This window comes from Microplitis mediator, chromosome 2 (assembly GCF_029852145.1).
Source record: "Microplitis mediator isolate UGA2020A chromosome 2, iyMicMedi2.1, whole genome shotgun sequence".
Lineage (NCBI taxonomy): Eukaryota > Metazoa > Arthropoda > Insecta > Hymenoptera > Braconidae > Microplitis > Microplitis mediator.
In genome coordinates, this window is record NC_079970.1 from 12,094,867 (window position 1) to 12,118,210 (window position 23,344).

Genomic DNA, 23,344 nt, shown 5'->3' on the forward strand with positions numbered 1-23,344 from the left:
AATTCATAAATCAATATTTATTAATTCTTACTTTTTTTCTTTATTGCAATATTTTCTTTTATTATTTAAACATTTGTAATTCATTTCATTTTTAATTATTAATAACTTGTTTATTAATAATTATTATTTAATTATATTTTATTCTAACATTTCACAATTTCATTCCATATTTATTTATTATTTCCTTTCATTATTAATAAACATACCATTAATAATTAATTTTATTTCTTTTTCTTTTAAACAACAAATATCTTTATCTCTTAAAGATGTTTCAAAATTCATTTCATATTTTTTTTATAATAATAATTTCATAATTTTCATTTCATTATTTCATATTTCATATTTATTATTTTATTTCAATATTTCATTTATTCAATAATCATTTAATAACTTTTATATTTATTATTAATTATAAAATATAATAATTTGAATTTATATTCAAATTCATAAACATTCATTTTTGTTTAACTTTAATATTCTCATTTTTATATTTATTTATTTATATTTATCAACAACAATATTCCATGAAAATAATTTGAATTTAAATTCAAATTTAAAAATCATCAGCCGTAATAATTGCTGGAAGTCATTTGCTAATTAATTAATTTATGCATAGCCAGATGGCATAGCATGTACGATTTTTAATAAATTGATTGACAGCAAGAATACGACGTCGTGACGTCACAAGACGTAAGTTCGAGAAAATTTTGTTAGTTAACGATCGTTCAATTTGTTGATAAATTAACTTTAAGTAAAATTTCCAACGGGAATAAATTATTTAAAGTGTTTAGAATACACCATAATTTTTTCAAATTAAAAAAAAATATTCAATACTTTAAATCAATTAATCAGTGTGTCTACTCGCTTTTGACACCGCGCGTTCAACTTAAAAGTGTCGCGCGGAGACCCATTTTCAGCGTTAAATTGAAATTATAAATAATGGAGATAGAAATCCGGGGAGTAGGAGTTTTTTATCGAAAATTTCCTCCTTTTTAAAAATCTTTTTGTTAGATTTCTTATATATTAATATTCTATGAAATATTGGCAAAAAACGAAATACCTTAATTTTTTCATCTTTAATTGTTTATAACTTTTGCGATTATTGACGTGCTAATACACGCTTCGAGAACATTTTTCTAGGCGTCATTCCGGATCCAATGAGCTACCGCACCTAATTTTAAGAGCAGTATCTCTATTTTGGACGATTTTCATCTTGTCGACTAGACTATCACCCTAACACCCGATCCCGGACACAGACGAGATTTCACATGGCGATTCATCATCGCTGACGTAACCAAGCCGATCATCGGGTCCATTTTCTGAGTCATTTTGACTTAACCGTCGACCTTAAACACTTTGCGCGAAGGCATTACCGAGTTAACTACTCCAGCGACTTCTATGAATACAGCATCGTTCTCTTCAATCAAAGCAATGGAAGGTGATTCAGTCTACATCAGGCTACCTCGCGAATACGAGGATATCACTCGCCCAGACACGACTTATTCCCGGACTAAGAAGCACTCTACGCTGCACCACATCAAAACAACCGATGGTCCACCGATCAAAAGCAAAGCTTGCCGTCTCTGCCCGCAGAAACTCAAAATCACGCAAGACAAAATTAAAAAGATGATTGAACTTGGCATCTGCCGACCTTCCGACAGCGCCTGGTCCACTCCACTGTACCTTGTGCAGAAGAAGACCGGTGGATGGCGACCATGCGGGGATCATCGTCCTCTTAACGCTCGGACGGAGCCAAACGATTACTTCTCGCGTTCCATCGACGACTTTACCGCTAATCTACACGGCAAACAGTTTTTTTCCGTCTTTAATTTTTTTTACGCGTTCCTCCAAATCAACGTCGCACCGGAGGATATACCAAAAACGACGATCATCACGCCTTTCGGGCCATTCGAGTTCATATATATGACGTTTGGACTCCGAAACGCTGCTCAAACATTCCAGAGGTTCATCGACGCAACTACTCGAGACCTGGACTTCGTCTTCCCGTATATTGACAACCTCCTTTTCGCATCCAAAGATGAAGACGAACATCTTCAGCACCTGAAAATTCTATTTTAACGCCTCCGTGACTACGGATTGGTTACAAACGTACCGAAGTGTCAAATTGCGCAGCCAGAAGTCAAGTTTTTGGGCCATCTTATTAACAAAGACCGAATCAAGCCACTCCCAGATAAATTCGAGGCCATCCTCAAGATGGAGCCACCGAAAACCGTTAAATCATTACGCGGATTTCTCGGTACAGTAAATTTGTATAGGAAGTTCATTAATAACGCCGCAGAGATTTTATCACCACTCAATGTTACGTCCTGTCGGTAACATTTATACCAATTAGGGGAATCGTTAGAATTTTTAGAATCTTTTAGGAATCTACTGATCCCAGGGAATATTCTCTGGTTAAATCAGATGGATGTTGAAATCATGGTTTTATGTGAAATGTACCGGGAGGTACTTTCTTTGTCGGTCCTTTTGTTGTTTCTGAATTGTATAAAACGCCAACGCCACCGTGGATCACTCAATCGTTATTACCTCAGGAACTGGGGTTTCAGGGAAGTATATCACTTCCGTCACTGTTGGATCGTTCAAAAGCCTGGAAGCGTAGAAATTAAACCTAGGATCTCTTTCGTTGACCCAAGTCAACGGAAGAGGTCTTTCCCCAATTGTTATAGGAATCAACTTATAGGAATTATTTGACTCAGGAACAGGTTTAAGGTAACCGGGACAACCCGGGCACTTACAGACTTTGGGTTTTGATTTTAATCGATTAGACACACGGCGGGAGGTTTTCATTTAAATAAAATAATGATAACGTCTGATCCGACTTATTCCTCAGATTTATTATAGACAAAGAATATTTGAATTGACAAAAGGTAATTATAAAATAATAAGAAAAAAAAAAAATACATTTATATGGTATAGGTTAAATTCTAATATCCTCCACGCCTATTACCAAAAGTAATAATTTCAATAGTTGTATATAAAAAAAAACTTTTTATTTATTATTATTATTAACGCCAGCGGCTTAAGATACGAATTTGAGTGACAAGGTTATCCCATTCATGTTTAACCCATTGGGGTTTGAGTTAATCCAAATTTGATGGAAAGAATTCATTTAAAGTTATTAAAACGATTGAATAAATAAATTTCACAAATTAATTAAGGATTTTGTGAAAAGAATTCATTTCAAATTATTGAATTTATCGTATAAATAAATTTAACAAATTAATTTAAAATTGTGTGGAAAGAATTCGTTTCAAATTATCAAAATAATCGAATAAATAAATTTCACAAATTAATTTAAAATTGTGTGAAAAGAATTCATTTCAAATTATCAAAATAACCGAATAAATAAATTTCACAAATTAGTTTAAAATTGTATGAAAAGAATTCATTTCGAATTATCAAAATAATCAAATAAATAAATATCACAAGTTTCTTGAAATTATTTTAATTAAAATTTCCCAAATAAACTTTAAAACCACGAATCGCAGAATTATTTTAATTTAATCAATTTATGAATAAAATTTTTCCAAATAAATTTTATCAAAGATGAAAAGATTTACGATTCACAAAATTATTTCAATTTAATTATTTTATGAAATTTTCCAAATAAATTTTATCAAGGAAAGATCGAAAGATCTAAAATTCACAATTCACAAAATTATTTCAATTTAATTATTTTATAAAATTTTCCAAATAAATTTTATCAAGAAAAGATCAAAAGATTTAAAATTCAAAATTCACAAAATTATTTCAATTTAATTATTTTATAAAATTTTCCAAATAGATTTTATCAAGATAAGATCGAAAGATTTAAAATTCACAGTTCACAAAATTATTTCAATTTAATTATTTTATAAAATTTTCCCCAATTAAATTTTATCGAGAACAGATCAAGAGATTTAATAATCACAATTCACAAAATTACTTTAATTTTACTATTTAATAAATTTTATCATGAAAAGATCAAAAGATTTAAAAATCACAATTCATTAAATTATTTTATCAAATTTTCCCCAATTAAATTTTATCGAGAACAGATCAAGAGATTTAAAAATCACAATTCACAAAATTATTTTAATTTAACTATTTAATAAATTTTATCATGAAAAGATCAAAAGATTTAAAAATCACAATTCATTAAATTATTTTATCAAATTTTCCCAATTAAATTTTATCGAGAACAGATCAAGAGATTTAAAAATCACAATTCACAAAATTATTTTAATTTTACTATTTAATAAATTTTATCATGAAAAGATCAAAAGATTTAAAAATCACAATTCATTAAATTATTTTTGACTCGTAACGCTTAAGTTTTCGGGTAGACTCTACTTTTCGAATGATTGAAACATCACAAATTTTACCTTCGTAAAATTCTAATAGATTAATTTTTTTCCTTCCAAGATCATCAGCAGATCTCGCTCATTCAAATCTGTCACTCGACTGCTAATTAATTCTCTTGACTCCTTTGTTCTCTTTGCTAATTCCCTAATTTCCCCCCCCCTAATTTCTATGTGTGGCGTGGAGGTGGTGAGAATCAACGCCAAGATGAGGTCTCAGCCTTTTGTTTAGACTGCAACTTTGGTTATCTCGATACTTTATTCTTCTAAGAATTATTATTTATTCAAAATATTTAATTTCGTTTGAATCATTAAAATTTTGATTATTAAATTTAATTTCGTCAGCAGTAAATATTGTTTAAATTATTAATGCAAAAACCAAGGAATAAGTGAGATGGATAGCACACGTGATACAATAATTTTATAAAATTTTTATAAAAAAAACTGTTCAGGGTGCTAACCATCCGCCTATTCCTTGTTTATAAAAAAAAAGAAAATTTTTAAGGGTGAGATTGACTCTCTTAGACGTTAGTTCTCATTGAAAGGTATTAGGCGAGAATAAACCCTGAAGAGCTTATTCTCGTTGTATTTAATTCTATCACTACGACAATAATCATGTTATAGTAGCTTATGCTACGTAATCGTATAAATGTATGCGTACAAATGTATAATATATAAATGCATAATATATAAGTGCATTATACACACATATACCCATATACACTCCTATTTAGACTATGTATGTGTATACTTATATATATATATATGTATGAATAAGACATAACTGTATGATATACAAATATATATATATATATACATATTAGGGTGGCGCAAAAAAACCGACTATTTTTTTTTTTCGATCTCGCATGAAAATTTGTTGGTTTACGATGTTTTAAGAAGCCTCTCAACAAATCAGCTCGATAACAAATTTTTAAGAGGTCGCTCACGAATTTTGAAAATATCAAAAATGATCGAAATTCGGATTTTTATTTAAAAAATTTTTTTTTTTCTCGTGGCAGCAATAGTTTATATTTGTAAAATCATGACTATGCTGAAAATTTCAGCCCAAAATTTAAATATTTAAACGGCGCTCAAGAATTTTGAATGTTTCCGAGCGCAGTCTCGTGGACGTTTCTGAGCGACCCTTAAATATTGTAGTGGTTGGTATCTTAAATTAATATCACTTATACACTACAATGATAATACACTTAAATTAGAAATGATAACACCACAATTAACAGCAGTAAAAGAAAGCAAGAGCAATATATAGTTTATTGAGATACAATGTTTGCTGTTTAGTTGTCAATATAAGACTGACAGACTTTAATCGCGCATCTATAAAACAAGAGAAGAAGGCATTTGTTTTCTAGCTATTCAAATATTTAAAAGATCAGTTTCACATTCGTTACACTACCCCCTTCTCAATAAAATTATCGTCCCGATAAAATTTGTGTTGGAAGAATCGAACTTAATTGAAATTAAAACTATTTACAATCTTCGTTCGATTCCGCTATGGTCCCAACACACCCTATCTATCACCCTACAGGGAAAAAAACACCATAGCCCAAAAACAACCCTGTAGGCTAACGCAAAGATAATAAAAAAATAAAAAAAAATAGTCTATAGATTAATTGAGCTAAGAATTGATAATAATAAAAAAATAAAACATTCTGCTAAGAAGTTAATTAGTGTTCGTGACTCTATTTTCTATTTAACGAATCAAAATAAATAAATTAAAAATGTAACCCTCCTCTTGATTGAATGGACCTTCAATGGGAATGGGATCAGGTGCGGAATGGGAACAGGAACTCCTTCCTCTCCTCCTTGAAGGACTAGGAATGGACTCCTTCTCTCCTTCCCCAATGAAATTCGAAATATTATCTGCACATAATAGAAAAAACAAAACGAGTATCTCCAACATTTTATTAAATTTCATATTCAAACATATTTCATCATTACATTCTATCATTTATCAGTTGTTCATTATAAACTTTTAGTGTGATCAATTTGCTACTTTTTCGATCTTAATGCTCAATGTTCTACAGCTCGGTCCATTCAGCTCATATGCCGATATGTTATCTATGGCTAACATATCAATGATTACTGAATAATACACGTTGCAACGAATTTCAATATTTCCCCCTAAAAGTTCCTCGGAAACTCTCCAGGGTATCCACCTATCTCCCAGAAGTCGTGCACTACTTAAGAGAAATGTTGACTATGCCAACTCCGGATGGATCCCAAAGCTCCAGTCAGGATACTGTTGACCAATGATAAGTCTTAAGAATTCAAACTTTTGATTTGAGCTGAGCTCACTTAAACCAAAAGAAATATCCAGTCTCTCATCAAAGGCCCAAGAATCCCGGGAACCCCTTACAACGACTAATCGTTCAGGGTCCTCAGACGGACTTCCCTCAGCTAATAACCGAACTTAGAACATTCCAGTCCTTATAGAATCCCGGGAATCCCTCGAACAACGTTACCACCGAGATCGTTCGGAGCCCTCAGCCAGACTTCTTTCAGAATCTCGGGAACTCTTCAATAACGTCTACAGTGTGGTTATTCAGGGTCCACTGTCAGACTTCTCCTAAGGACTATACCAGTCTTTAGTAGTCGTTCAGACATCTTCAATTCTATCAGTTTGCAAGATATCCTAGACTTACTAATTGACTACAGAATCCCGGGAACCTTTTACAACGTCTATACTGAGATCGTTTAGGGTCCCAGCCGGACTTCTCTTTATTTTTCTTATTGATCACAGTACGGTGCAAGACGGTTTACATGCACAATTTTATATTTTCCTTTGGGGATTGTTCTGATTCTATAAACTACGTTATTTAGCCTATTTTCAATTTCATAAGGACCTTCCCAATCGCATTGAAGTTTTGGAGATTTTCCCTTGACTCTATGGGGGAAATAGAGCCAAACTAATTCTTTTTCCTTAAAAGTTAACATATTCATTTTTAAATCAAAGTTTGATTTCGCTTTGTTTGATTTAATTTCAAATTTATTTCTTGTAATATTGTGAATAGAATTCATTTTCTCTTTCAATTGACTCACGAAATCAGACAGTGACTCAGATTTCTCTGAATTCTCCAGGTTTATTGGAGAACCTCGAAGAAGATCTAAAGGAATTCTGAGTTCACGTCCCATCATGAGCATTGCAGGAGAAAATTCTGTAGTTTCATGTTTAGAAGAGCGATAAGCTAAGAGGAAAAGTGGTAACCATTTATCCCAATCTTTTTGATTTTTCGAGATAAATTTTGAGAGGTATTGAAGAATTGTCCTATTCAATTTTTCTACCAAACCGTTTGATTGAGGGTGCAAAGGAGTTGTTCGAGTTTTCTTTATTCCCAAGTATTCCATTAATTCTTTAAAAATTAAAGATTCAAATTCTCTACCTTGATCTGAATGAATTTCTAAAGGAAGACTATGACGACAAATAATATGACAAACTAATGCTTCAACAATTGTGGATGTTTGGTGATTTGGAAGAGGAATCGCTTCTGGCCATCTAGTGAAATAATCTGTGACGACTAAAATAAAACGATTTCCCGAAGAAGATTTGGTAATTGGACCGAGAATGTCAATTGCAATTCTTTCAAATGGTGACCCTACATTATAAATCTGATATTCTGCTTTAGTTTTACGATGAGGACCTTTTTTTGAGAAACAGATTTTACAATTTTTACACCATAACTCAACGTCCTGTTTACAAGTTGCCCAATAGAATCTTTGACGAATTTTGTCAAGGGTCTTATTGATTCCAAAATGTCCACCAGATGAAGAGTTATGTGCTTCATGAAGAACATCGTTAATTTTACTTTTTGGAACAATAATTTGCCAAACAATTTTTGAGAGGTTTGGGGATTCCCACTTTTTATAAAGTATATCGTTTTTTAACTCTAAAGAATCCCAATAGAGTATATAAACTTTAAAGGTGGAGTTAAGATGAGAAATAGACTGCCAATCTGGTATAAGATTTTTTTTCTTAAAATCAATGACGACTTTCAATAATTCATCTTCGTTCTGGAGTTTGCTCCAATTGATAGGATCTGTAATACCTAAATTTATTTGTTGGATATAGAGACAATCTTCTGAAATTTTTAAATTTAATTTTTGACATTTTTTACAATCACAAGGACGACGAGATAATGCATCAGCATTTTGATGATTTTTACCAGGGCGATGAATAATCTCAAAATCGTATTGAAATAGAACCTCTAACCAACGAGCCATTTGACCTTCAGGGTTTTTAAAAGATAATAACCATTTTAGTGCGGCATGATCTGTTCTAATGATGAATTTTCCCCCTATCAAATAATGACGAAAATGTTCAATTGATTTCACAACAGCTAATAATTCTTTCCTAGTTACACAATAGTTTCTTTCCGCTTTGTTTAATATTTTGTTATAATAAGCTACTACTTTTTCAACTTTTTGTTCTTTACCATCAGGAGTTTTAATTTGATGAACTTGAGACAAAACTGCACCTAATTGGAAATAGGAAGCGTCAGTATCCAGAATGAAAGGAAGATTCGGATCTGGAGGTGTTAGAACAGGGGCAGTACTTAAAGCTTTCTTTAAGTTTTCAAAGGCTTGATGAGCTTTATCATCCCAAATAAATTGTATTTTTTCCTCGGTTAATTTATGAAGATCCTTAGCGATTAGGGAAAAATTTTTTATAAATCTCCTATAATACGAGCAGAGTCCTAAGAAACTTCGAAGATCGGTTTTATTTTTCGGAATAGGCCAATTGGTGATTGATTCAACTTTCTTTGGGTCGCATTCGATTTTATTTCCGGAAATTACATGACCTAAAAATGGAACTTTGTGTTGGACGAATACACATTTTTTAGTATTGATTTTTAGGCCTGCTTGAAGAAGTCTATCAAATATGATTTCTAAATGTTCGAGGTGCTCTGAGAAAGTTTTACTACGAATGATAATGTCATCAATATAAACTTCACAAATTTTTCTCATTAATCCTTCTAAAACAATATTCATTAATTCAATGAAAGTAGCTGGGGTATTACATAACCCGAACGGAAGAACTAAAAATTCCCAAAGTTGACCACCTATGCAAAATGCTGTCTTTTCCCTGTCTTTTTCATTCATGCGGATCTGCCAATATCCGCTTTTAAAATCGACGACTGAAATCCAAACCGTACCTACTATAGAATCGATAATTTCTAATTGATTAGTAATTGGAGTAGCCTTTTTCTTTGTCACGGAATTTAATTGTCGATAATCTACACAAAATCTAAGAGTTTCATCCTTTTTTTTTTTAAGGGGTTAGGGGTAGTCAGAATTTTCAAAAAATCGATTTTTTTTTTTTTGCATTTTCTTAAAGTATAATATTTTAAAAATATTGTGTGAAAATTTGAAGTGAATCCGACAAATTCTTTTCGAGTTATTTAACAATGACCAAAGGACGCTCGGGTGCTACGTGGCATTCGAGAGCAGGTAGCTAGAAACAGCTGCAAGCAACCGACCTTTCGGGTTTCATTGTCATGAATATCTCCCCATTTTAATGTATTTATAATTATATATATATATATATATATATATATATATATATATATATATATATATATATATATATATATATATCCTTCTACATATATTCACAATTTGTAGGTAGTACAAGAACTGAAAAATAATTTTTGGTTGCCAGTATACCTGTAGTCGTTGCACTGATCAGTCGATAGTTTTGTGATAAATTATTTCTCAAGTGAATTAAATTATTAACCATGGGACGTGATTCTAGAAAGGTTTCAAGAGAACTTCGGAGTTCTGAAAAAATTAATAAGTCGCGTTCAGTCAAAAGAAAGAATGTTTTTAATCCGAAAACAGCCGAACGTGATGAAAGTATTCAGAGTACATCTTCTAAAAAATTAAAACAAAACACTGAAGATGATGTACCTGAAGACAGCAGTACTGAATTTCGAATAATAAATTTTATTCAGGTATTCACTGCAATTTCTGCTCTTATAAAATGTAAAAAATGTGATGGAAATGTAGTGTTTCAAACAGCAAGTACACGTGGGCTGGGATTCAAAATTGTAGTTGCATGTAATAACTGTGGAAATGAATATATTCCTTCCTGTTCTTTCGTTGGGCATTCTTATGAAATAAACAGACGTTTCATTTTTGTAATGAGAATACTAGGAATAGGATACGAAGGATTGTGCAAGTTTTGCGGCCTGATGGACATGCCGTCTTTTTTAGATAAATCTACGCATACAATTTTACTGAAACAGATTTTGAATTGTAGTAAAGCCGTCGCAGAAACCTTCATGACGAAAGCTGTGAATGAAGAAAAGCAAGCAATGCCAACAACTGAAAATGAAGATATAAATCATCTAACTGTATCGGGAGATGGAACCTGGCAAAAACGGGGATATACATCGTCATTTGGAGTTTCTTCTATAATTGGCTATTTTACTGGAAAGATTCTTGACATAAACATTAAAAGTGCATATTGTAAGCTATGTGAGTATTGGAAAAAAAAAACAAATACTGTTGAGTTCGAGGAATGGTATCAATCGCATGAAGATGTGTGTTCTGCTAATCATCAAGGGTCTTCTGGGAAAATGGAGGTGGATGCGATGGTCGAAATGTTTTCGTATTCTGAAACTAAATATGGAGTTAAGTATGCCAACTATATTGGTGATGGTGACTCCAAGACCTATTCAGGAATTATAAAATCAGATCCTTACGAAAATACAACTGTAAATAAAAAGGAATGTATAGGGCATGTCCAAAAGCGGATGGGGAGTCGATTACGTACGCTGAAGAGTAAACAAAAAGGTCTTGGTGGTCGAGGTAAGCTCACAGGAAAATTAATAGACAAACTAACTGTGTACTATGGTTTAGCAATACGCCGGCATTGTGATTCTATTGAAAATATGAAATCTGCTATAATGGCAACCTTTTATCACTACGGCTCGAGTGATGAAAAACCGAATCATGATATGTGTCCAAAAGGCGAAGAATCTTGGTGCTCTTACCAGCGCGCTGAAGCAAGAGGAGAGCTTGATACCTTTTCTCACGATTATTCTCCTTTACCTTCTGATGTTTTAAAAGCTATCAAGCCTATATACGAAGATCTTAGTAATGAAAATTTACTTTCAAGATGTGTAGGTGGATTCAATCAGAATAATAATGAAAGCTTTAACCAACTAGTATGGAAAATATGCCCAAAAACGGTAAATACTAGTTTTACCATCGTACAAATAGCTGCATACGTTGCTATGTGTATATTTAATGAGGGTATAAATTCATTATTAGTCTTGATGAATACACTAGGACTTAATTGTGGGCCTAATTCTCATCGGTATGCAGAAAGAATGGATGCTGCACGTATCAAAGTAGCAGATAAGCGCGCTAATGATAACACCCGAGAAGGTCGATTGCAACGTAGGCACCAGCAAATCGATATTTTGGAAGCTGCTATGTCGGCTGAAGAGCTATTATATGGTCCAGGAATAGATGACTCAGTGTAAGTTATTAAATAATTCTTATAATTCGACATAAATCCATAGCAAAACTTTAAATGCGTTTTTCTCAAAACTATGTTTTCTGAACTGGTGATCACTGTAACTTAAAAACTGCTCGGTAGATTTCAATAAAATTTATTGTACTTTTGAAATACATTAAAAACTCGTGCCTGATCGAAGGATTTTTTTTTTTTTTCAAAATTTCGATTTTTTTTTAACAATAAACTGTCGGTTTTTTTCTCGAAAATTTGAAAAAAATTTCCTGAGGCCGCCATTTTGTTAATTTCGAAAAAAAAAAAAAAAGCTTCGATCAGGCACAAGATTATCTATTAATAAAACTAATTTTTCTTGTCCGATTGATTTTAGATGAATCTCCAAGGACTTATGATGATCACCGCAAAGGACTTCGGGAGGAACGGGCTCTACAAAAACAGCGATAACTTTTTGAATTATTAATTTTTTTTTTTGAAATTTTCGTGAAGTCAAATCGAAACGTGTTCTAATAAAGCTATGTTTTTATTTTTGTCAAATAAAGTAATTAACTACAAAAAAAAAATTATTGAAAATCATCATTTTTTCATACCCCTGAGTACCCCTAACCCCTTAAATACGACTGGAGATGCCCATGGACTAGAACTAGGTTGAATAACACCCTGACTTTTCATGTCTTTTAATAATTCGAAAGCTTCTTTCTTGTAATGTAATAGAATACGCCTAGGTGATTGTTTAATGGGTTGAACATTTCCTGTGTCAATATTATGTTCAATATAATTACAGACGCCAATGTCATTTTTATTTTTTGCAAAGATACTTTGATATTTTATTAAAAATTTATTAAATTTTTCTTTTTGTGAATCATTTAAATTTTTAATTGATGAATTGTAAACTTCGTTTAAAAATTCTGGTAATAATAAATTTGTTTCGGTTTTTAATTGATTTACATAGATCTTTTTGTTATTGTTAAATTTTTTATTTAAAAGTTCATTGAAATTTTTTATTAATTTTGATTTTTTTAGAAAATCTTTACCCAGTAAACAATCCTCTTTAATTTCCGCAAAAACAATATCTAAATCGATGGAGAAATTCGAAATTTTAATTTGACTTTTATGAATAAATTTATATGGAAATTCTTTACCAGATGCCGTATAAATTTTATAAAGTTTATAATTATTATTTTTTAGATTATTAAATAAATTAATATTAGCAACGGTAATATCAGCCGCGGTATCAATATTCATTTTACAAGGAATATTGTTAATAGTTCCATGTAATATTAAATCAAAATCAGGATCCAAATTGTCTAATTTAATTTTTTTAATAGAATAGGTTGATTCGTCCCCCGTCGAATCAACCGTTTTTAGTTTCCCTGATTTTGGTTATTTTTATTATTTTGGTTATATCTTGGTCTTTTATTTTGTTGAAAATTTTGTCGGTAATTTTGATTAAGATTTTGGGTATTTTTACAATCTGATTTGAAATGACCTGTCTTTCCGCAGTTCCAACATGTAGGAGTGGGAGTACGGTTAAAGTTAGGATTATTATTATTATTATTAAATTCGAAATTTCTTTTAAGATTAGGTTTATAATTATCTAATTGTTTGAAATTATTATTTGGGTGAATTTTATTTCTTTCCTCACTGTCAATTAATTTTGAAATTGATTCTAATTCTAAAGCTCTTTCTAAAGCTTTATTTAACGTAAAAATTTTTTCGGACCTTAAAGAATATCGTAATTTTTTATCTAGTAACCCACTAATAAATTGTTGAGAAGATTGACGTTCAATCATATCATCTGTTTAATCGGGATACGCGAGGCGAGAGAGTTTGTCTATTGTTTCAGCAAAACTGTCAAGAGACTCGTTAAATTTTTGTTTTTTATTTTGTAATTCATTTAAATAAACATAAGAAAATTTTCTTTCTCCGAATCGCGATATTAAAATTTCTTTAATTTTATCGTAATTTTTTAATTCATCCGACGATAATTTTTCTAAAATTGTTTGAGCTTTTCCTCTCAATGAAGCTCCTAAGTATGACGCTTTAATTTGTTCTGTCCATCCGTTGTGATTTGAAACGATTTCAAAATGTTTTAAATATCTATCAGCAGACACAGAAGCATCAAATGTGTCTTGTTTAATTGAGTCAATCGGTCTAAAAACAAATGATGGGTTTGATGTCGCGATTATTTTCGGTTTATTTTTATCAAATTTTTCGCCCGATTTATTTTCTAAATTTTTATTTATTTCCGCGTCGGCATGGACCTCCGCCTCAACATTAATGTTCCGAGGAGGAACCGCATCGAATGTTGAGTCGCGACTATTATTATTATTATTATTATTATTATTATTATTATTATTATTATTATTATTATTATTATTATTATTATTATTATTATTATTATTATTATTATTATTATTATTATTATTATTATTATTATTATTATTATTATTATTATTATTATTATTATTATTATTATTATTATTAGTAAGGGGTACATCACCGGATTTGTTTCCTTTTGATGTATCTTCTAATTTATCCGCAATCCTGCTTAGAAATCCTTCCATCCTGGAGAATTTGGATTCTAGGCTGTCGAACCTCTTCTCATCCTCCTCTCTCTTCTTTTTATCTTCCTCACTCTTCTTCTCCAAATAACACGTAATTTGCTCGCGGAAATCTTCCAGCTTGTTGTCAAGCTCGCTCCGCAATTTATTGTCCCGAGCGTCTTCGATGATATCCGAGACATCATCGGAAATTGTTCGTCTTGTTTGTCGCGGCATAATTATAAATATTTTTTTTTTTTTTTTTTAAATATGTCACTTCACTCACTCACGCACTTCTGACACCAAATTGTAGTGGTTGGTATCTTAAATTAATATCACTTATACACTACAATGATAACACACTTAAATTAGAAATGATAACACCACAATTAACAGCAGTAAAAGAAAGCAAGAGCAATATATAGTTTATTGAGATACAATGTTTGCTGTTTAGTTGTCAATATAAGACTGACTGACTTTAATCGCGCATCTATAAAACAAGAGAAGAAGGCATTTGTTTTCTAGCTATTCAAATATTTAAAAGATCAGTTTCACATTCGTTACAATATTAATAATAAAGCTTCTCGATTTTTTCACTATCAATTTGCATGACAATGAATGAAAATATAACCCGAGAAATAGAAATAATAAGTTATTTACATACTTTTTTATTTTTAATCCAATTGGTAGGTTTTTTCGCTTATTCAAAACTGACCGAATTTCATTGTTTAAGACTGTTCTGTATATTTTTGGTTATGCAAAAGTTATATTCAAGTGAAATGACAATAATTGAGTTATAAAAACTAATTCAAACTATTAGTTACATATTATCAGTCAATATTCGAAATTCTTGAGCGCCGTTTAAATATTTATATTTTGGGCTGAAATTTTCAGCATAGTCATGATTTTACAAATTTAAACTATTGCTGCCACGAGAAAAAAAAAATTTTTTTAATGAAAATCCGAATTTCGATCATTTTTAATATTTTCAAAATTCGTGAGCGACCTCTTAAAAATTTTTTATCGAGCTGATTTGTTGAGAGGCTTCTTAAAACATCGTAAACCAACAAATTTTCATGCGAGATCGAAAAAAAAAAAATAGTCGGTTTTTTTGCGCCACCCTAATACATATATATATCTATATATATGAGTGAACGGCCATGAGGGCATACCCATATCCGCGGATATGACATATGCGCTCAAGCTCATATTCTCCCAGTTACATATATATATATATATACACACACAAGAAAAGCGTACTTGCAAATACTCATGCGTATAATAAAGAAATTAACATAATTGAAAATTAATGTAATAATTACGGGTATTGTTAATATTTGGCCTGGCATTATGCACCAGATCCATGTACAATAATAACGTATATAGTTAAACAAAATTTTTCCATGAAGACTCCGGTGGTGCCTGGATGTTGACTTTGGATGATAATTCACATCATTGCTTGTGGTAGGATGCAACCCAACGTCGTCTTATGAAATTTTTATTAGTCGGCCTCTAAATTTCGGATAAAGGGTTGAAGGGTGACGAGGACGTAACACTCAATAAAATACTTTAAGGTCCAAATGTCAAAAGATCACATCCAGTCCAATGAACCGTGGACCTTCAACACGCCTTCGACGCCGCGAAACAAGCTCTCGCCAACGCGACCCTGCTGGTTCATCCAAACAATAACGCGAAATGGGCCGTTTTTACCAACCCGTTGGAACGTGGTATCGGTGACGTTCTGCAACAGCAAGTCAACAACAATTGGTAGCCACTGGTGTTTTTCAGCCGCAAGTTGACACCGCCCATCCAAAATAATCGACCAACGATAGAGAAATACACGTGATTTACGATGCGGTCAAAAATTATCGACTGATCTTTAAAGGACGATACATCATGATCTTCACCGACCACAAACCGTTGCAACATGTATTCCAATAACGCACAGAACGGACATCGCCGTGGCAATTCCGCCGTCTCGACTTCATCGGACAGGTTACAACCGATATTCGGCACATATCGGGTATCGAGAACATCGTCGCAGATACGCTATCTCGCGTGGAGGCCATCGCATCACTGATTACATCTCAAGAACTTTCTGACGCCCAAAAAGGCGATAATGAACTTCCACAACTGCTGCACAGCATGACAGCCTTAAATCTTAAGGTCATTCATTTCGACAACGGACCTGCCGTGTACTGTGACATCGCGTCAGGTACAGTAGGTCTATATGTTCCGGAACAGCTCAGGAAAAAAGTGTTTGACTCACTACACTCGCTCACATATCCCGGCGTTCGAGCATCACAAAAACTCGTAACAAAACGTTACGCCTGGCCGTCAATAAACAAGGATTGCCGCGAATGGGTGAAACCCTGCGTTGATTGTCAACGCAACAAGGTACAACGACATGTAGCATCTCCGATCGTGAACTTTCAACCATGAACCGAGCGATTCGAGCACATCCACATTGGCCTCGTGGCACTGCTAGCGTCAAAAGGTTACAACCAGTGCCTTCCCATCGTTGATCGCTTTGCACGGTTTCCGGAAGCCATACCGTTGGAAAATGGAAATGCCAAATCCGTTTCTCACGCATTAATCCACCACTGGATTTCTCGTCAATTTAAATCATCGCTCTTCCGAGAACTAACCAACTTATTTTGCATTAAACACATTCACACGACGCCATACCATCCGCAAGCCAACGGACTCGTCGAACGCCTGCACCGACAGCTAAAAACCGCCCTCTTGTGCCATAAAGAGTCGTGGTACGACGCCTTACCAGCAGTTTTACTCGGACTACGAGCTGCCTGGAAGGAAGACATTGCCGCAAAGCCAGCCAAACTTGTCTACGGTGAACCTATTCACCTACCAGGTGAACTAGTCATGCCATCGAGTAAGAAAATCGCGCTAAACGAATTATTGAATACGTTAAAAAATCATTTTATTAACAACAGGATTAATAATAATGTTCCCAATAAATAATATAGTTATTCACACATATCATTCAGAAAATTATCTAATTCATTAATTTTTATTCTAATGCCGGAGGGATAATTCAAACACGTGGATCTCTAATGGCGTCAACAGTTACCGGTATTTACAGGTGCAATACCACGAAGAAAATATAAGGTACTTACTCGGAGATGATATTTCGGTAGTTCAGCTATCAATCCGAATGAATTTAATCCAAGTTGAAGGCACCCGGTGACAAAATTATTAAATCTCAAAGTTGTCTTGAGTAATTAGAAACGTAGTTAAAACAAAATGAAACGCAATAATAATTGATAATAACAACAGCGCGTCTGCTCTCTATCAAATCCCATATCTTTCTAATTAGTTTTTCGGGTAGCTACTTGTTGACCACCCATAGAGCGCGTCAATCGCCCCTAAATATTTAACTCTGGGCCTTACTTTAAATAGACAATTAAATTATACAAATATTTTCCTCGACCCTGATGGATACGTCAATAAATACCTAATAATATTTATTTCCTCAAAATTTATATTTTTAAGCTATATAATTAATTGAATAATAATTATTTTATTATATCAAATCAGCCGCGGTAGAGTTCGGGGAAATATATCGATTTTTTCCACCAGGCGGTCAATGTTTCCAACACCTCAATACCTGGCTGAAATATTTAATTCAAGAATTCAAAATAAGTATTGGGGCATAATGTCATAACGAATTATGCAGTCTAAATACCTTAAAATTATGAATACATGCTTCAAACTAATTGATATAATCCATCAATATCTTGTATTATTTAAATATATAGTGGAAACCCAAACATGCAAACCCTCTCAATAAGACAATTTATAGATAAATTGAGAAAAATATAGATAACCCGAACTGGGAATCGAACCCAGACCAATTCGGTATCGCGCCGAGTGCTCTACTAGTTGAGCTATCCGGCACTATAATATCTTCCATTCAATTTGATCTATAACTTATTGAGCCACACCGTCCATCGTACGGTAATAATACACCATTTCAATATAGTGGAAATCTAAACAATTCTAAACAAACCTAAATAAAGGATAAAATTAAATTCATTCATTTCTTAAAAAATGGTAAATGTACGTTTTTTTAAATTTTTAATTAAATAAAAAATGACTAATGTTCTGTATCGTAATTTTTGAATTTAAAGAAAATTGAATAATTACTATCTGATCAAATACTAAATTATGAAAAAATTAATAATTAAAGTAATTTTAAATTAAACATTGATTTCTAAATAATCAATTATATCGAAAATGCATTGAGAAAATAGTATATTACACATCGAGGGAAGTAAAGTAAGAAATGTCTCAGATCACATGTAATTGTTGGCCGAGGCGAAGCCGAGGTCAACAAACATGTGATCTGAGGCTTTCTTATTTACTTCCCGAGGAGTGTATACTATTTTTCTCCTCGACGGAGGCGGAAAACGGCAACTTCGTTTTGCACAGTGGGACGAAAGTTGACGCTTTCCGCCCGGAAGTGAGAAAAATGCATTTTTTGCAACTCTGTGTTGGATCATCCCACCAGAGCCTGATGGCTCAGCAACACACGAGCTCGACGGCTCACAAACTTCACTTCACACGGTACCCGAATTCAGTAACTCGTTAACCTGATTTTGAATGACCAACTTCACGGGATCTACGAGGACTTCCACGGCAACGATCTTTAAGTGGGGACGTTGGTGAACTGAGCGACTGAAATCCTCGTGAATCGTTCGAATAATCCGACGTAATTGGGCCTTTCTGTCCCCTCGGTTCTTTTTTGGCATAAGCTTACTTACAGGGAAAACTAATTTACAACTTAGAATAAAATTTAAATTCATAAGTAAGATATCACGTTAAGTTTTATTAAAGATATGTAGTTTGTATCAGTTAAAATGAAAAGCAGAGCGGTGAGACCGAAAAATTTTGCGTGACATTTCTATGTACGTCTAGGACTCAAGTGGTGCGTAAATAAAACATTAGGGCGATCATGCCCTCAGCTGACCCGACTCTTAATTGCGCAGCGGACTCAATTACGGTTCCCGATGCACGAAACTTACCCCCATCCGGTCATTGACCCGGACACGTTTTTAGCTGAAATTTAAGAAGCTAGACAAAGATGGAGAGCCTTAACGCTCACGTCTACACTCATCAACCCGCACTGTCACAAAATAATCTCACCAACAAAATAACGATTTATCGATTGATTAATTGTTCTAAGAAGTGTCGAACTGTTTATTCACCCACTGTGGCGATTAAGTAATGCGAGACTTCAAAAAAAAAACTTTCTTAGAAATGTAATAAAGCCAGAAGGTAACAGAATCAATCAGTTTTGCAATTTTTGAGTTGATTAATAAAAAACAACTTTTTTAAAATTATTTCGTTAACAAAATATCTTGAACGATTGATCCGAGTTCGGATTAACATTTTTGATTTGATTAATTTGATAGTTTTTGAAATGTCCAAGAAAAACGAAAGAAACCCGTTTTCATTTTTTCGTCAACGATATCTCGCGAACGCATTATCTGATTGAGACATTCTTGGCAGCAGTTAAAAGTTTTTAAGTTATAGAGATGATTAGATTTTGGAATTGATCGATTCGACAGTTTCTGAAGAATCAAAAAAAAAAAAACGAAAAAAAAAAATTTTCTATTTTTTTCGTATTTCTTAAATATATCAGAATTGATTCAAGTGAATGATCCCAAATTTTCTGGAAATCTAAGTTCAGGAGAACTCTTGCAAATGCTGCAAGAACGATCCAAACCGGTTCATTCATTACAAAGATATGAGAGGTTTCGTTCTATATCATTATATCTGCGGCCATTATATCCGTAAAGTTATATCCATATGGCCTGTTAGACAATATATAGTTGAGATATGTGTACATATTCCGCATGAAAAAAGTGTATAGGTGAAAAATGTATTTCAAATTATGGTTGGATATATGAAATTATACTTTAAGGTATAATTCTCAATATATTTTCATGCTACTAGTTTTTGCCGTTTTGATATACTCGATTATACTTTATCAGTATAAGTAAGACTTATAATTTAATATACTCTAAGTTATATAAATTTTGTATAAGCTAAACTATACCCGAATTATATAATAAAAATGATATATAATGGGTATACTCTAATTGTATCGGAATTCTCAGGAGAAAATTCTCAGGAAGACGTAAGTTGTTTTGAAGTAAGAAGAAATCATCTTAAGAAGTAAATTTTCTGAAGATAATTTTTTTTGGACCGATGTAATTCTTGTTTTCCTAAGCTATACTCAATTGTATATTTTTTTTTATATATTTGGGATATACTCGTTGATAGATTTGCAATGTATATCGATTATGATACTTTCTACTTCTATCATAAATATCATCGATCAACTATAGTTTAGTTTATAAATTTCGAATATATTAAAAAGTATACTTTAAGGTATAGTTTTACATATATGTAATTCTAGACAATTAATTATATCGTAAATCTATAATAACTAAGTATAACAGGTTATAACTCGTTTATGAAATATTTTGCCGCATTTATAGAAATTATACACATGGCTATACTTTGTAGTATACTTTAAAACTATACATTTTTTTTATGCGGGATATAGCACTCGTTACGATCGTGTATCTGTTAATTTGTCATCAATCAATAACTTAATTAAAATTAAATACTCAATATATTAATTTTATTTAAAACCGTACGATTGGTGGTGGCATGCAGGTCTAACACATTTGCAATTTTACGGTAACTTTAGTGTTAGGTATGAGGCAGGTTGTGATGGAGGTACCTCATTAACGATTCCACTTCTACATCCGGGATGAAACCTAATATTGGTCGGTGTCTAATGAATTAACGTCGTCAAAGATTGTTAGTTAATGAATTAACGGTATAATCACACTCATATTCACGCGTTTATCTATGAATAATCTGACCAATTAATTAATTTATAAATAACGATGAGTACACAAGGGTCGATTTATTGGTATTTACGGATGTAATGTCCTAGAATATTATGACCGAGGAAATAATGTTCAAGGATATAGTGACGTCTAACCGAGAGGTTTACATCCACACTCACACGCACACACACACTTACACACATGAATACGCATACAGAGAAATGTCTCTGAAAATATCAAAATATCAATCTAGGGCCTTCACACGTCACCATCTGCTGAAAACTCGGTTCTTGAAAATCGGGGTAATACCAATAACTTTCCGAATTTTTCGAAAATCGTCAAGTTTCTCAGCGGAAACTGACAAAAAAAGCCATTCGGCAGCTGAAATGAAAGTAAATTTCTCTTTATTTAGTTATTTCGACCTTTCAAATGAACATACAGAGAAATCTTGATAAAGTACGATAAGCAATACATTATCGAAAATGATATTATTAAAATAACTAAAGAAGCTATATTATTATTATCATTAGTAATATTGCACGACTCATAATGCAAAACATTAGAGAGTGATTTACTATTTTTGATATTTCATATTATTTATGTACTCTCAATAAAACGAAATTAGATATGAGCGCTTGAATTAAAATAATTGGATTGTAAAAATGTTACACAGCAATAATATGGATTCGAAAAGTTTCATGAATTTACTCAAAAGTATGAAAACTAATGCAATAGCTAAATTTCAAAAATTCCAATGAATAAATGATAAAATGTTAAAATTTTTGATAAGTTGCGTCACGAGGACAATACGATAGTTAGATTTCTATGGAATCTACTAATAAATTTTAAAAATTTTAATGAACAAATGTTTAAATCGATGAGTTGTATAGTGAAAATCAAAGGCGATCGAGCGAACTTTCAGATAGAACAAACAAGAATAAGCTATCTCTTGCTGTTTAAAAGTTACATCCAGTCAAATCAGTAAACAAATTTTTTTTGAAAATTTCCCAAAATTTCAATTAACCATAACTTCTAAACTTATTGGCCAAATTAGCTCATCTTTAAACTCAATATATGTAAGTACACATATAAACTTTTGAACCATTTGTGTTTCCTAATTCAACTCATCGAGCTGAGGTTGGGGGTAGCAAAATTTTTCGAAAATTCCGTCATGAAATCCATTAAAAAATCGAAAATTACGGATGATTGTCAAGTTACAGTACTAAATGCTCCAGCTGTCCCAGGTAGACGAGTCACTTTTTCTTCGGTAAAAAAAAAAAAATTATCAAATTAAGGATGATTTCAAGGTCCAAGTTAGAGCATCAAGTGATCAAGCTGTCCAAGATGGACAGGGTGACTTTTTATTTTAGTTTAAAAAAATCGAAAATTACGGATGATTGCATAGACCAAGTTAAAATATCAAGTACTCTAGTTGTCCCAGACGAACAGGGTCAGTTATTTTTTTAGATTAAAAAAAAGAATCAACATTAGGGATAACTGCAAGATCCTATCTGGAGTCTTGAGTACCCCGTGATGGGCAGGGTTAGCTTTATTTATCCAAAAAGGAAAAAAAAAATACTTATGATAATTTAATGGTTAAGGCTTGTGGCGTCAAGTGTTCCAGATGCTCCAGATGAAAAAGCTAACCCAAAATTTTTTTAAAATAATTAAAAGGATCGAACACAAAAGTATCAGCAATGATCTTATAGTCAACGTTGCGGTGCTTGATTTTTCGTCTTCTGTTTTTACTTTAAAAATAATAGTCCAGTCGGCTGGAAAAAAAAATCGTTTGCTTACGACTTCTACTTAAGACGGTGTGATTTCCAGAATTTTTTATTTAAAATACTCGGGAAAATAAACACAGCATTTTAAAAAAAAAATTGGACGAGGAAATTCAATAGTTTAAAAAATAGCCTTCTTGCGATGCACTTTGTGATGAATTAAAACATCTCGGAATCTATTAAGAATAAGTCGAGACATATTTCAAACGAATTAGAGGAAAGAATAAAAAATGGAATAAGACCTTGGAGATGACTCTACGACGAATAGTTACCGAGA

General features: G+C 32.4%; 2 protein-coding genes across 5 annotated transcripts in view; both read left to right on the forward strand.

Annotated features, from left to right (window-relative positions):
* LOC130663028 (dual specificity protein kinase splB-like) overlaps positions 1-23,344 on the forward strand; it is a 528,032-nt gene that overhangs the window by 294,770 nt on the left and 209,918 nt on the right. The window lies entirely within an intron of this gene.
* On the forward strand, positions 9,997-12,451 carry LOC130663029 (uncharacterized). Of its 3 annotated transcripts, none has more exons than XR_008989143.1 (3): positions 9,997-11,572; positions 11,655-11,865; positions 12,230-12,451. XR_008989143.1 is itself a non-coding variant. In XM_057462064.1 (2 exons), the coding sequence occupies exons 1-2, from the start codon at positions 10,115-10,117 to the stop codon at positions 12,231-12,233; spliced, it is 1,755 nt and encodes a 584-aa protein (XP_057318047.1). In that variant the 5' UTR covers positions 9,997-10,114; the 3' UTR covers positions 12,234-12,450. The 3 variants fall into 3 exon arrangements, 1 of the variants encoding a protein (XP_057318047.1); XR_008989142.1 differs by having other exon boundaries at positions 11,673-11,865; positions 12,230-12,446; XM_057462064.1 differs by having other exon boundaries at positions 9,997-11,865; positions 12,230-12,450.